This window comes from Vidua macroura, unplaced genomic scaffold, assembly GCF_024509145.1.
Source record: "Vidua macroura isolate BioBank_ID:100142 unplaced genomic scaffold, ASM2450914v1 whyUn_scaffold_127, whole genome shotgun sequence".
Classification (NCBI taxonomy): Eukaryota; Metazoa; Chordata; class Aves; order Passeriformes; family Viduidae; genus Vidua; species Vidua macroura.
This window is the reverse complement of record NW_026530548.1, coordinates 160,689-171,074: the sequence shown is the minus strand read 5'-3', so window position 1 is coordinate 171,074 and position 10,386 is coordinate 160,689. Positions and strand designations below refer to the sequence as shown.

At 55.7% G+C, this 10,386-nt stretch overlaps 1 protein-coding gene across 1 annotated transcript; it reads right to left on the bottom strand.

Annotated features, from left to right (window-relative positions):
• Positions 1–5,083: 5,083 nt before the first annotated feature.
• LOC128802631 (zinc finger protein 239-like) lies at positions 5,084–8,230 on the bottom strand. The gene is made up of 3 exons (XM_053969195.1): positions 8,148–8,230; positions 6,333–6,411; positions 5,084–6,145 (listed from the first exon to the last, which is right to left on the bottom strand). The coding sequence occupies exons 2-3, from the start codon at positions 6,382–6,384 to the stop codon at positions 5,475–5,477; spliced, it is 723 nt and encodes a 240-aa protein (XP_053825170.1). The 5' UTR covers positions 6,385–6,411; positions 8,148–8,230; the 3' UTR covers positions 5,084–5,474.
• Positions 8,231–10,386: the final 2,156 nt, after the last annotated feature.

The window sequence follows — 10,386 nt, the reverse complement described above, 5'->3', positions numbered from 1 at the left end:
CCCCCAGCTCAAACCTGTGCTGCCCTGACAGTCCCAAGGGAACCCTACAAACTGACATCAGGAACCTGGGCTGGCCACTTTTCTTTCAAAAGGAAAAAGGCTGATCTTTGCCTCCAGGGGCCTGTGGCCCTGAAGTGGCCGGACACCTCCAAAAATCCAAACGATCGAAGATGTGTCGCAGACCCAAGCTGCCCCCACCTCAAACCTGTGCTGCCCTGACAGTCCCAAGGGAACCCTACAAACTGACATCAGGAACCTGGGCTGGCCACTTTTCTTTCCCAGGGAAAAGAAGCAGTCTTTGTCTCCAGGGGCCTGTGGCCCTGAAGTGGCCGGACACCTCCAAAAATCCAAACGATCGAAGATGTGTCGCAGACCCAAGCTGCCCCCACCTCAAACCTGTGCTGCCCTGACAGTCCCAAGGGAACCCTACAAACTGACATCAGGAACCTGGGCTGGCCACTTTTCTTTCCCAAGGAAAAAGGCTGATATTTGCCTCCAGGGGCCTGTGGCCCTGAGTGGCCGGACACCTCCAAAAATCCAAACGATCGAAGATGTGTCGCAGACCCAAGCTGCCCCCAGCTCAAACCTGTGCTGCCCTGACAGTCCCAAGGGAACCCTACAAACTGACATCAGGAACCTGGGCTGGCCACTTTTCTTTGCCACGGAAAAAGGACCAGTCTGTGTCTCCAGGGGCCTGTGGCCCTGAGTGGCCGGACACCTCCAAAAATCCAAACGATCGAAGATGTATCGCAGACCGAAACTGCCCCCAGCTCAAACCTGTGCTGCCCTGACAGTCCCAAGGGAACCCTACAAACTGACATCAGGAACCTGGGCTGGCCACTTTTCTTTCCCAAGGAAAAAGGCTGATCTTTGCCTCCAGGGGCCTGTGGCCCTGAGTGGCCGGACACCTCCAAAAATCCAAACGATCGAAGATGTGTCGCACACCCAAGCTGCCCCCACCTCAAACCTGTGCTGCCCTGACAGTCCCAAGGGAACCCTACAAACTGACATCAGGAACCTGGGCTGGCCACTTTGATTTCCCAAGGAAAAGGACCGGTCTGTGTCTCCAGGGGCCTGTGACCCTGAACTGGCCGGACACCTCCAAAAATCCAAACGATCGAAGATGTGTCGCAGACCGAAACTGCCCCCACCTCAAACCTGTGCTGCCCTGACAGTCCCAAGGGAACCCTACAAACTGACATCAGGAACCTGGGCTGGCCACTTTTCTTTCCCAGGGAAAAGGACCGGTCTGTCTCCAGGGGCCTGTGGCCCTGAAGTGGCCAACAGCCTCCAAAAACCCAAACGATCGAAGATGTGTCGCAGACCCAAGCTGCCCCCAGCTCAAACCTGTGCTGCCCTGACAATCCCAAGGGAACCCTACAAACTGACATCAGGAACCTGGGCTGGCCACTTTTCTTTCCCAGGGAAAAGGACCGGTCTCTGTCTCCAGGGGCCCGTGGCCCTGAAGTGGCCGGACACCTCCAAAAATCCAAACGATCGAAGATGTGTCGCAGACCCAAGCTGCCCCCACCTCAAACCTGTGCTGCCCTGACAGTCCCAAGGGAACCCTACAAACTGACATCAGGAACCTGGGCTGGCCACTTTTCTTTCCCAAGGAAAAAAGGACCGGTCTGTGTCTCCAGGGGCCTGTGGCCCTGAGTGGCCGGACACCTCCAAAAATCCAAACGATCGAAGATGTGTCGCAGACCGAAACTGCCCCCACCTCAAACCTGTGCTGCCCTGACAGTCCCAAGGGAACCCTACAAACTGACATCAGGAACCTGGGCTGGCCACTTTTCTTTCCCAAGGGAAAAGGACCGGTCTGTCTCCAGGGGCCTGTGGCCCTGAAGTGGCCGACAGCCTCCAAAAACCCAAACGATCGAAGATGTGTCGCAGACCCAAGCTGCCCCCACCTCAAACCTGTGCTGCCCTGACAGTCCCAAGGGAACCCTACAAACTGACATCAGGAACCTGGGCTGGCCACTTTTCTTTCAAAAGGAAAAAGGCTGATCTTTGCCTCCAGGGGCCTGTGGCCCTGAAGTGGCCGGACACCTCCAAAAATCCAAACGATCGCGGATGTGTCGCAGACCCAAGCTGCCCCCACCTCAAACCTGTGCTGCCCTGACAGTCCCAAGGGAACCCTACAAACTGACATCAGGAACCTGGGCTGGCCACTTTTCTTTGCCATGGAAAAAGGACCGGTCTGTGTCTCCAGGGGCCTGTGGCCCTGAAGTGGCCGGACACCTCCAAAAATCCAAACGATCGAAGATGTGTCGCAGACCGAAACTGCCCCCACCTCAAACCTGTGCTGCCCTGACAGTCCCAAGGGAACCCTACAAACTGACATCAGGAACCTGGGCTAGCCACTTTTCTTTCCCAAGGAAAAAGGCTGATTTTTGCCTCCAGGGGCCTGTGGCCCTGAGTGGCCGGACACCTCCAAAAATCCAAACGATCGAAGATGTGTCGCAGACCCAAGCTGCCCCCACCTCAAACCTGTGCTGCCCTGACAGTCCCAAGGGAACCCTACAAACTGACATCAGGAACCTGGGCTGGCCACTTTTCTTTCCCAGGGAAAAGGGCCGCTCGTTTTCTGCAGGGGCCTGTGGCCCCGAGCACCTCAGTACTGTGATGCTTTTTCTTTATGTCGCTTAACGGGCCACCCCCATCTTGAAAGCTGCCTCAAAAAGCCCTCCCATTGCCTCGCTTCCATCCTCTCTCAGGGTCCTAGCCCTCGACTTATCTCTCGGACGTCCGGGGACGAGAATCCACGTCCGGTGCCGAGGAAGGCCGCCTCACCCCCTGGCAGTTTCCTAGCGTCACCGACTGTGGCCCCTTGCTCAGCTACAATCACGAACACCAAACATCACTGCAGGATCTTAGCTGCACAGCAGCCAATGACCAATAACAATTCTGCTACTCACCATTCTCCTAAGAACGTCCGCCTCATCTGGCCGCGCCCGGAGGCCGATGCCCTCGCGGCAGGGTCTGCCTGGGTGAAGAGGAGACGAGGTGACGTGGCATTGCTGAAACTCGAGTGGACCCCGGCTCCTCCTCCCTAGCTCCCCGACTTACAGCAACTCCTCGGCCGCTCCTGAAGGCTCCCCGGGTGACACCTTCAAATGACAAAGATCAAGGCTTCATCACAGATCCGTGCGCTGCTTCCCAAATTCCCACGAGAGTGACGAAGCGGGTCTGCAGCCCCGTTGCTGAGGGGGGTCTCGGCGTAATACGAGCGGACCGCCTAGAGCACGCAAACAAGAACGGAGCCTAAGAGCTGCACCGGGAATTGAGACCGGAGCAAGAACAACTGCTGCCTGCCACCGCTCACTGCTCACCTTACCCACTTACCTTGACCGCTAGTATCTGGCTTTAGTTCCTAAAAATAAAGACAAAGAACAATGCTGTGACACAGAGGCACCATTTACGCTTCCCCTGCAAAGACAAACGGTGACTGACCTTCTCGGGGGACCCCCCCTCACCCGGGACGGGGCCCTCTGCCACGGATTCCATCTGACTGCATCTGAAAGAACGTTAGGACAAAAGTCAGAGCACTGCAGGATAACTTAATAGCTCCAGATAGCCTTCATCAATCTACAGATCCCACCTAGAGTCCAAATACACCCCACATTACAAATTTCCAGGCCCCAGGACACGCCCCATTCTAGACCTACACCAGGCTATGCAGCAGGGCAGAGCAGCTCCAGGCCAAATACCCAGACACCCGTGACACAGAACAAGACAAGGGGACACAACAGGGGGAGAAAGCTCTGGGCAAGAAGAATGCCCTCAGGGAGCCAGAGACTGCAGAATGAGATGACCTAGCTGAGACTGATGGCGAGCCTCTAAGGCTCAGAGAACCCTGCAGGAACAAGATGCTAACTGAATGACCTATTCCAAGCAAGGCAGGGATGGATGCCCGAGAATCCTAGCGTCAGAATGCTCTACGGATCTCCGCATTGCTACGAGTCCTAATCTGCTAGAACACATCCTTGCCGTCACTATTGTCACAAATCACAGCTGTCGAGAACAGCCCAGAACAAGACCTCAAAAGACATCTGACCGGATGCTACTCCAAGGCCTGTCCGGGCTCCCGAGCCAAAGGTAAGAAGGAATCAGCACGGGGCCGAGGAACACAGAGATGAGAGATGCTAAGATGGACGCCCGGGCTTCCGATAAGCCCCTCAAAGGACTAAGGCAAAAGACACAGAAGGCACGACAGACAAGTGACACACCGTGCACCGGCACTGCTCTGCCCTGAGCACTTCAGCACTGTGAGGCTTTTCTTTTATGTGGCCTAAAGGGCCACCCCCATCTCCAAAGCTGCCTCAAAAAGCCCTCCCAGCGCCTCTCTTCCATCCCCTCTCAGGGTCCCAGCCCTCGACTTATCTCTATGATCCCAGTTGCACTCAGTCACCCCTAGCACAGTCCCACACACTGCCAGTATGATCTCAGTGGCCCCCAGTATAGACACAGTCACTCCCAGTTGCCTCCAGTTGCTCCCAACATGGTTCCAGCTGTTCCCAGCGTTGTTTCCTCCAGTATGGTGCCAGACACTCCCAGTATATCCCAGTTGCCCCCAGCATGCTCATTCCCAGTTGCCCCAGAGTCACCAGTATGGTTCCAGTTGCCCCCAGGATGAACTCACTCATTCCCAGTATATCCCAGTTACCTCCAGCAGGCTCCCAAACGCCCTCCCAGCAGCACAAATGGCCCCAAGAGCCACAAAAGCCTCTCTCAGTCCCACCAGAAGTTCCTAAAACCCATCCCAGCCCTCCATGGAGCTGACCAGGAGAGTTCGGTGGACAGGAACATTTACAGCCCGGAGCAGCTCAGGCACTTTAGCAGCAATTTGGGAACTTTGTGGGGGACACCCTGGATGGGCAGACCCAGGCCAGGGACTAGGACAGACAACTGGAATTCCAGGAGAACAGATGGGCTCAGATGGACGCGTTCTGCTGGAACAACTACAAGAGCATGGCCGTGTCTCCTGGCTTGGATGGTCCCAGAACACCCAAATCCTCCTGAACCTTCCCGTGAACCCCAAATTCACACTCAAAGCCCAGTAAAATGATTCCGCTTTAGATCTCTTTGCTTAATTTCTTTATTTTTACCCCAATTCGAGTGTTTTGATGGCATAAACATGGAAATTATTCAGGTAAGAAAAGATCTCCAAGATCAGAAGAAAAAATGACACAGCAGGTAAGACTTTTTGGGCTCTAAAGTCAAAGAAACAGCTCTTCCCAATTAATTTCCAATGTTGATCAGAGTCCTGATGGATATTCCTGCCCTGAGTTCACCAGGTGTCTATGGGGATCCAGAAGGACGTGGAGACCACCAGCCAGGTGTCTTCTCAGCAGAGATCACTGGGAATGTGGGTCACCAGGGCTCTGACCAATGTGGATCCTCCCGTGGGGGATGGAGTTGGAACAGGGCATCAAGTTCTTCCTGCGGTCAGGGCACTCGCAGGGCTTCCTTTAGTGGTGCCTCCATTGGTGTCGGGTCAAGGCAGAGCTCTGGCTGAAGCTCTTCGCACACTGGGGACACTCGTAGGGCCTCTCCCCGGTGTGGATGCGCCGGTGGGTGATGAGGACGGAGTTGTGCTTGAAGCCCTTCCCACAGTCAGGGCAGCGGAAGGGCCTCTCATCCGTGTGAATCCGCTCATGCAGGAGGAGACTGGAGCTGGTGTGAAACCTCTTCTGACACTCGGGACACTCGTAGGGCTTCTCCCCAGTGTGGATGCGTTGGTGCCTGATGAGTTCTGAGCTGCAGCTGAAGCCCTTCCCACACTCCCCACACTCGTAGGGCCATTCCCCGGTGTGGATCATCTGGTGGCGGATCAGGCGGGAGCTCTGCCTGAAGCTCTTCCCACACTCCAGGCACTTGTAAGGCTTCTCCCCATCATGAACCTGCTCATGGACCACCAGCTCCGAGCTCTGCCTGAAGTTCTGCCCACTTTCCTGGCACAGGGTGGGTCTTTCCTCCTCAGAGCACCCTGGGCTGGCTTTGCAGCCCCTCCTCCTGTGGAATCTCCGGGGCTTTTCCTCTCCGTTGGATTCCTGCGCCATGGAGCTGCTCAAAACAGCCTCTGCCATGAGGTTCTGCCGTGGGGATTTGTCCTTGCAGGTCTCCATCCTCAGCTCCTGCTCTGGGGGAGGAAGGACAAGGGAGAGGATGGGATTTGCCTCCGTGCCAGAGGGAAGGGGAAGGAGATCCCCCCAGTGTGTCCCCGGCAGGACGGCGTCATCGGGGGGGTTGTCCTGCATCCAGGGGCCGTGCTGGGCTGGGAGATGGAGCAGGAAAGAGGGGGAAAGGGGCACTGACTTCCTCCTCACCTGCCTGGGTGTCCCGGGGCATCTTCCTCTTCCATGCAGCCTCTTCCTCCATGCAGCCAAGGTTTGGGAATGGGAAATCCTGGTTTGGGGAAAAACAAGGGATGAGCACATTGACTTTGAAGGTCCCTTTGCCCAAGTCCATCTCTAGAAGTCACCGGCCATCTGGGGTCCATAAAAACCTCCCAAACACCAAGATTCAGCCCTGAAAATGCCTCCCAGGAGATCCCTGTCTCTGGTCTCTCCCCTTTGGTGTTCAGGGGCTCCCCCTGTCTCAGCTGCTGGGGGTCAGCAACTGGAGCAACTGGAACCACACTGGATGGTAATGGAGTCATACTGGGCTCCTACTGGAACTGGCTAGGATCATACTGGGAGTGACTGGAAAGGTGCAGGCTGTGACTGGAACCATGCTGGAGGTGACTGGAAGCAACTGGGCCCACACTGAGAGTGACAGGGAGTCATTCTGGGCATGACTGGAATCATACTGGGAGTGACTGGGAGTGACTGGGGTCATACTGGGGGTGACTGGGTGCGACTGGGATCATCCTGGGAGCCACTGGGATTACAACAGGTGTGAATGGATCCTGACTGGGGGTTACTGGGAGCTACTGGGCCCATGGTGGGAGGAAAATGTGGATATATTGGGAGCAACTGGGATCAACTGGAAGGTTCTAGAACCATGCTGAGGAGACTGAGGCCACAACTGGGATCATACTGGGATCAACTGGGACCACACTTTGGGCAACAGACAGAAACTGGGATTATGCAGGAGGCAACTGGGAGTAACTGGGAAAGACTGGGAGCATTCTGATGCCACCAGAACCTTACTGGGCCAACTGGGATATACTGGGAGTGTCTGTGACCATACTGGGGGGACTGGAACCACACTGGGAACAGCTGGGACCACGCTGGGGACAACTGGGACTGAGTGGGACCATGCTGAGAGGAACTGGGACTATTCTATGGACAACTGGGATCATACTGGGATCCCAGTAGGAGCAGCTGGGTCCATGCTGGGTGAGATTGGGATCACACAGAGGATGACTTGAATCATACTGGGATTGACTGGGAGTGATTGGGAGCATGCTGGGGATGACTGGGATATACTGGGAAAGACTGGGAGTCACAGGGATCATACTGGAGGCTACTGGGGTCATGCTGGCATTGACAGGGAGCAACTGGGATCACACTGGGGGCTACTGGCATCATACTGGGAGTGACTGGGAGTGACTGGGATTAGAATCTAAGTGACTGGGATCATACTGGGAATATAGTGGGTGTCAAAGGACCCTGACTGGGGGTTACTGGGAGCTGCCAGGCCCATGCTGGGAACTCCCTGTGCACACACTGGGAGGAACTGGGAGGAACTGGGAATGACAGGATGCATGCTGGTGACAGCTGGGATGTCCTGGCAGTGACTGGGATAAAACTGGGGGCAGCTGAACCGTGCTGAGGTAACTGGGAGTGCCTGGCAATGACTACGAGAATGTTCAGGACCCCATTGCCGGGGTGCCGGCACTGCCAGGAGTTCCCCCCTCTCGGGGTCCCCGCTGGGGCTTCTGGGGCTCTCCTCTCTCTGGGCTCCCGCTCAGGGAAGCCGCGGCTCACCCCAAAACCACTGTCCCCCCGCCGGGGCTCTGCCGCCACCGCCGCCCACCGGGAACCCCCCAAAACACCTCCCGGGGACCCCCCGATGTCCCCTCGAGGGCCAGCTGCGGCTCGGCTTTGGAGCCCTGCCAGCTCCAAACATCCCCCCCAGAACACCCCAAACCCAGGGAGCCCCGGGATATTTGGGGCGAGCTCCCCCTCCCCGGGCACCTGCGGGATGGGGGCGATGCTCCCGGGGTGCTGCGAGTTCAGGCAGCGCCGGAGCCCCGCGGCTCCCCGGCCTCTCCTCCTGCTGCTTCCTGCTGCCGCTCCGCCTCTTCCTCCCTCCCTCCTCCTCCTCCCCCAGGAGCAGTGACACCCTCGGTGCCCCGTTCCCGCAGCCCTCGCAGCCCGCGGCAGGAGCGGGGATGGAGCCGGGCCAGGTCGGGATGGGCAGCGCGGGGCTCTCGGCTGCTCCCACCCGCTGTTCCAGGGGAGAACCCGGCCCGGGTAAAAGGAGAGGCAAACTGGGAAAACTGGGGGCTGCACATCCCAACTGGGCCTTGCTGGGGACCCTGCCTGGGCACTGCCAGCCTTTGGGGCTGATGCCCAAAAGACAGGCTGGAAATAAATCCCCGCAGAGCGGTGTCTATAGAGGAGATATTTGTTCATTGCCGCGCTGGAGGTGAGGGGGGTTTCTCCGCCTCACCCACCCCCTTTGTCCCGTGCTGTGGTGTATTTATACAGTCAGTGTGGCTCAGTGTCACTGTGTCACTCCAACATCATCACATACCGCTGGGACTCATTTACATGGTATCAGCTCGTGGTTATTAGATAATTCTTGTGCACTTCTTGCGCCTCCCCAATTTGGGGGCTGTCGGGGGTCAGTGATGAAGGTTTCCAAGATCATCTTCGTATCTGAACTTTTCAGCTTTGTCTTTGGATCACGCACAGTTACGGTGTTCCTTGATCTGCTTGGTCTTAACCAGATAATCAAAATTCTTTGTTTTGTGGCTAACTGGCTTTCCACTTGACATTTTCTCATTAGTACTATGCTCACTTATCTCTAAAGCTATCCACCTGGCGAGTTTTTTTCTTCTTTTTTTGTCTACTCAGCGTTAAGCAACTAGTTAACCATATACTAGCCATTACATTGTAAATAAAGTTATTTAGATCAGGTTATATAGGTATAGAAGTTGTATTTCAGGATATATAGATATAAAAAACTATGATTCAGGTAACCTAGGTATCAGGTTATACTGATATATAAAAAGTCATTACTTAGGTTATATTGATGCCAGGATATATAGATATATCAGGTTATATTGATATCTTATAACTCAAGCTATATCAGCACCTTGATCGAAGGTGACTTTGACTGAAGTTCTGTCGGCACCAGGGCTCTTCCCAGAGGCCTGGAGATGTTGGAGTGGGGACTGCAGAGAGGGGTGAGGGATCCCAAGCATGGGATTTTAGGGGTAGGATCCGTGGGGATGGGAATGTCCCGCTCCCTTGCCGGGGCAAGGTCACACCTGAGCCAGGTGTGCAGGGCAGGACCTTGCCCTGAGCCCCAGCACTGCCCCAGCTGCAGGATCTGCTTCCCACCGGCCTCTTCCTCCTGCGGCCCCGAGCCCAGCTTGGTGCTGAACAAAGGGGCTGGGCCGGGGTCATCCCCTGGCGGGGGCTGCGCACCCCCTCTACCCCCTCCCCAAATTCCCTCTGGGGGAGCAGGAGCTGGGGCAGAAGCCCTGTGGGGAGGGACAAGGGGGTGACACCGGCTTGGGGGGGGGGGGTCACACACGCCCCGGGATCCTCCCTCACTCCCACGGTGCCAGGAAGACAAACCCCTACATGGAATCCCTGTCCCCCAGCAGCACCTTGTGGGCAGGGCCTGGTGGAAGCTCTGGGGGCTTTGGGGGAGTCAGGGCCTGGTGGTAGTTCTGGGGGCTCTGGGGGGGTCACGACCGCCCTAAAACCCCTCACAGCCCCACAACCACTCCCAGCTCCCAACCCCACAGATCCCAGCTGTCCACCCCTCCAAACCACTTCATGCAATAGAAATGGCCCCAAGATCCATCAATCCATCCTCCTGGCAGTCCCAGAGGTTCCCCTTCTCTGGGCTCCCCAGGTGGGTGCCAGAGGGGCTCCAGGGGTACTGCCTGCTATTGATACATATTATAATATTGGCTTTTCGTAAATGTTAAAATGGATTCTATATGTGTGATGTTAAAGTAACTTTGTTATAAAGATACAGGTTTTATTTCTTTTAAGATGTACTTGTAGTTTTCTTGTTATGTCTAGGCTCTGAAGTAGGGTTTGTCATTGTCATTGTGAAACCAAGATTAATCAAGGATTAATACAGAAATAGATGTTCTAATCTATCCTTACACTTCTGCTGGTCCCTAGGAAGGCTGGTGGGTGATTTCTGTCTGTGTTCAAATATTTAAAGTAACAACATCTAGTACCACAC

Coding starts and splice junctions, on each gene's coding strand:
- LOC128802631 (XM_053969195.1), bottom strand. CDS start 6,384: ATGGAGGAAGAGGCTGCATGGAAGAGGAAGATGCCCCGGGACACCCAG. Junction 6,146..6,332: donor GCCCCGGGACACCCAGGCAG/GTGAGGAGGAAG, acceptor TTCCTCCCCCAG/AGCAGGAGCTGAGGATGGAG.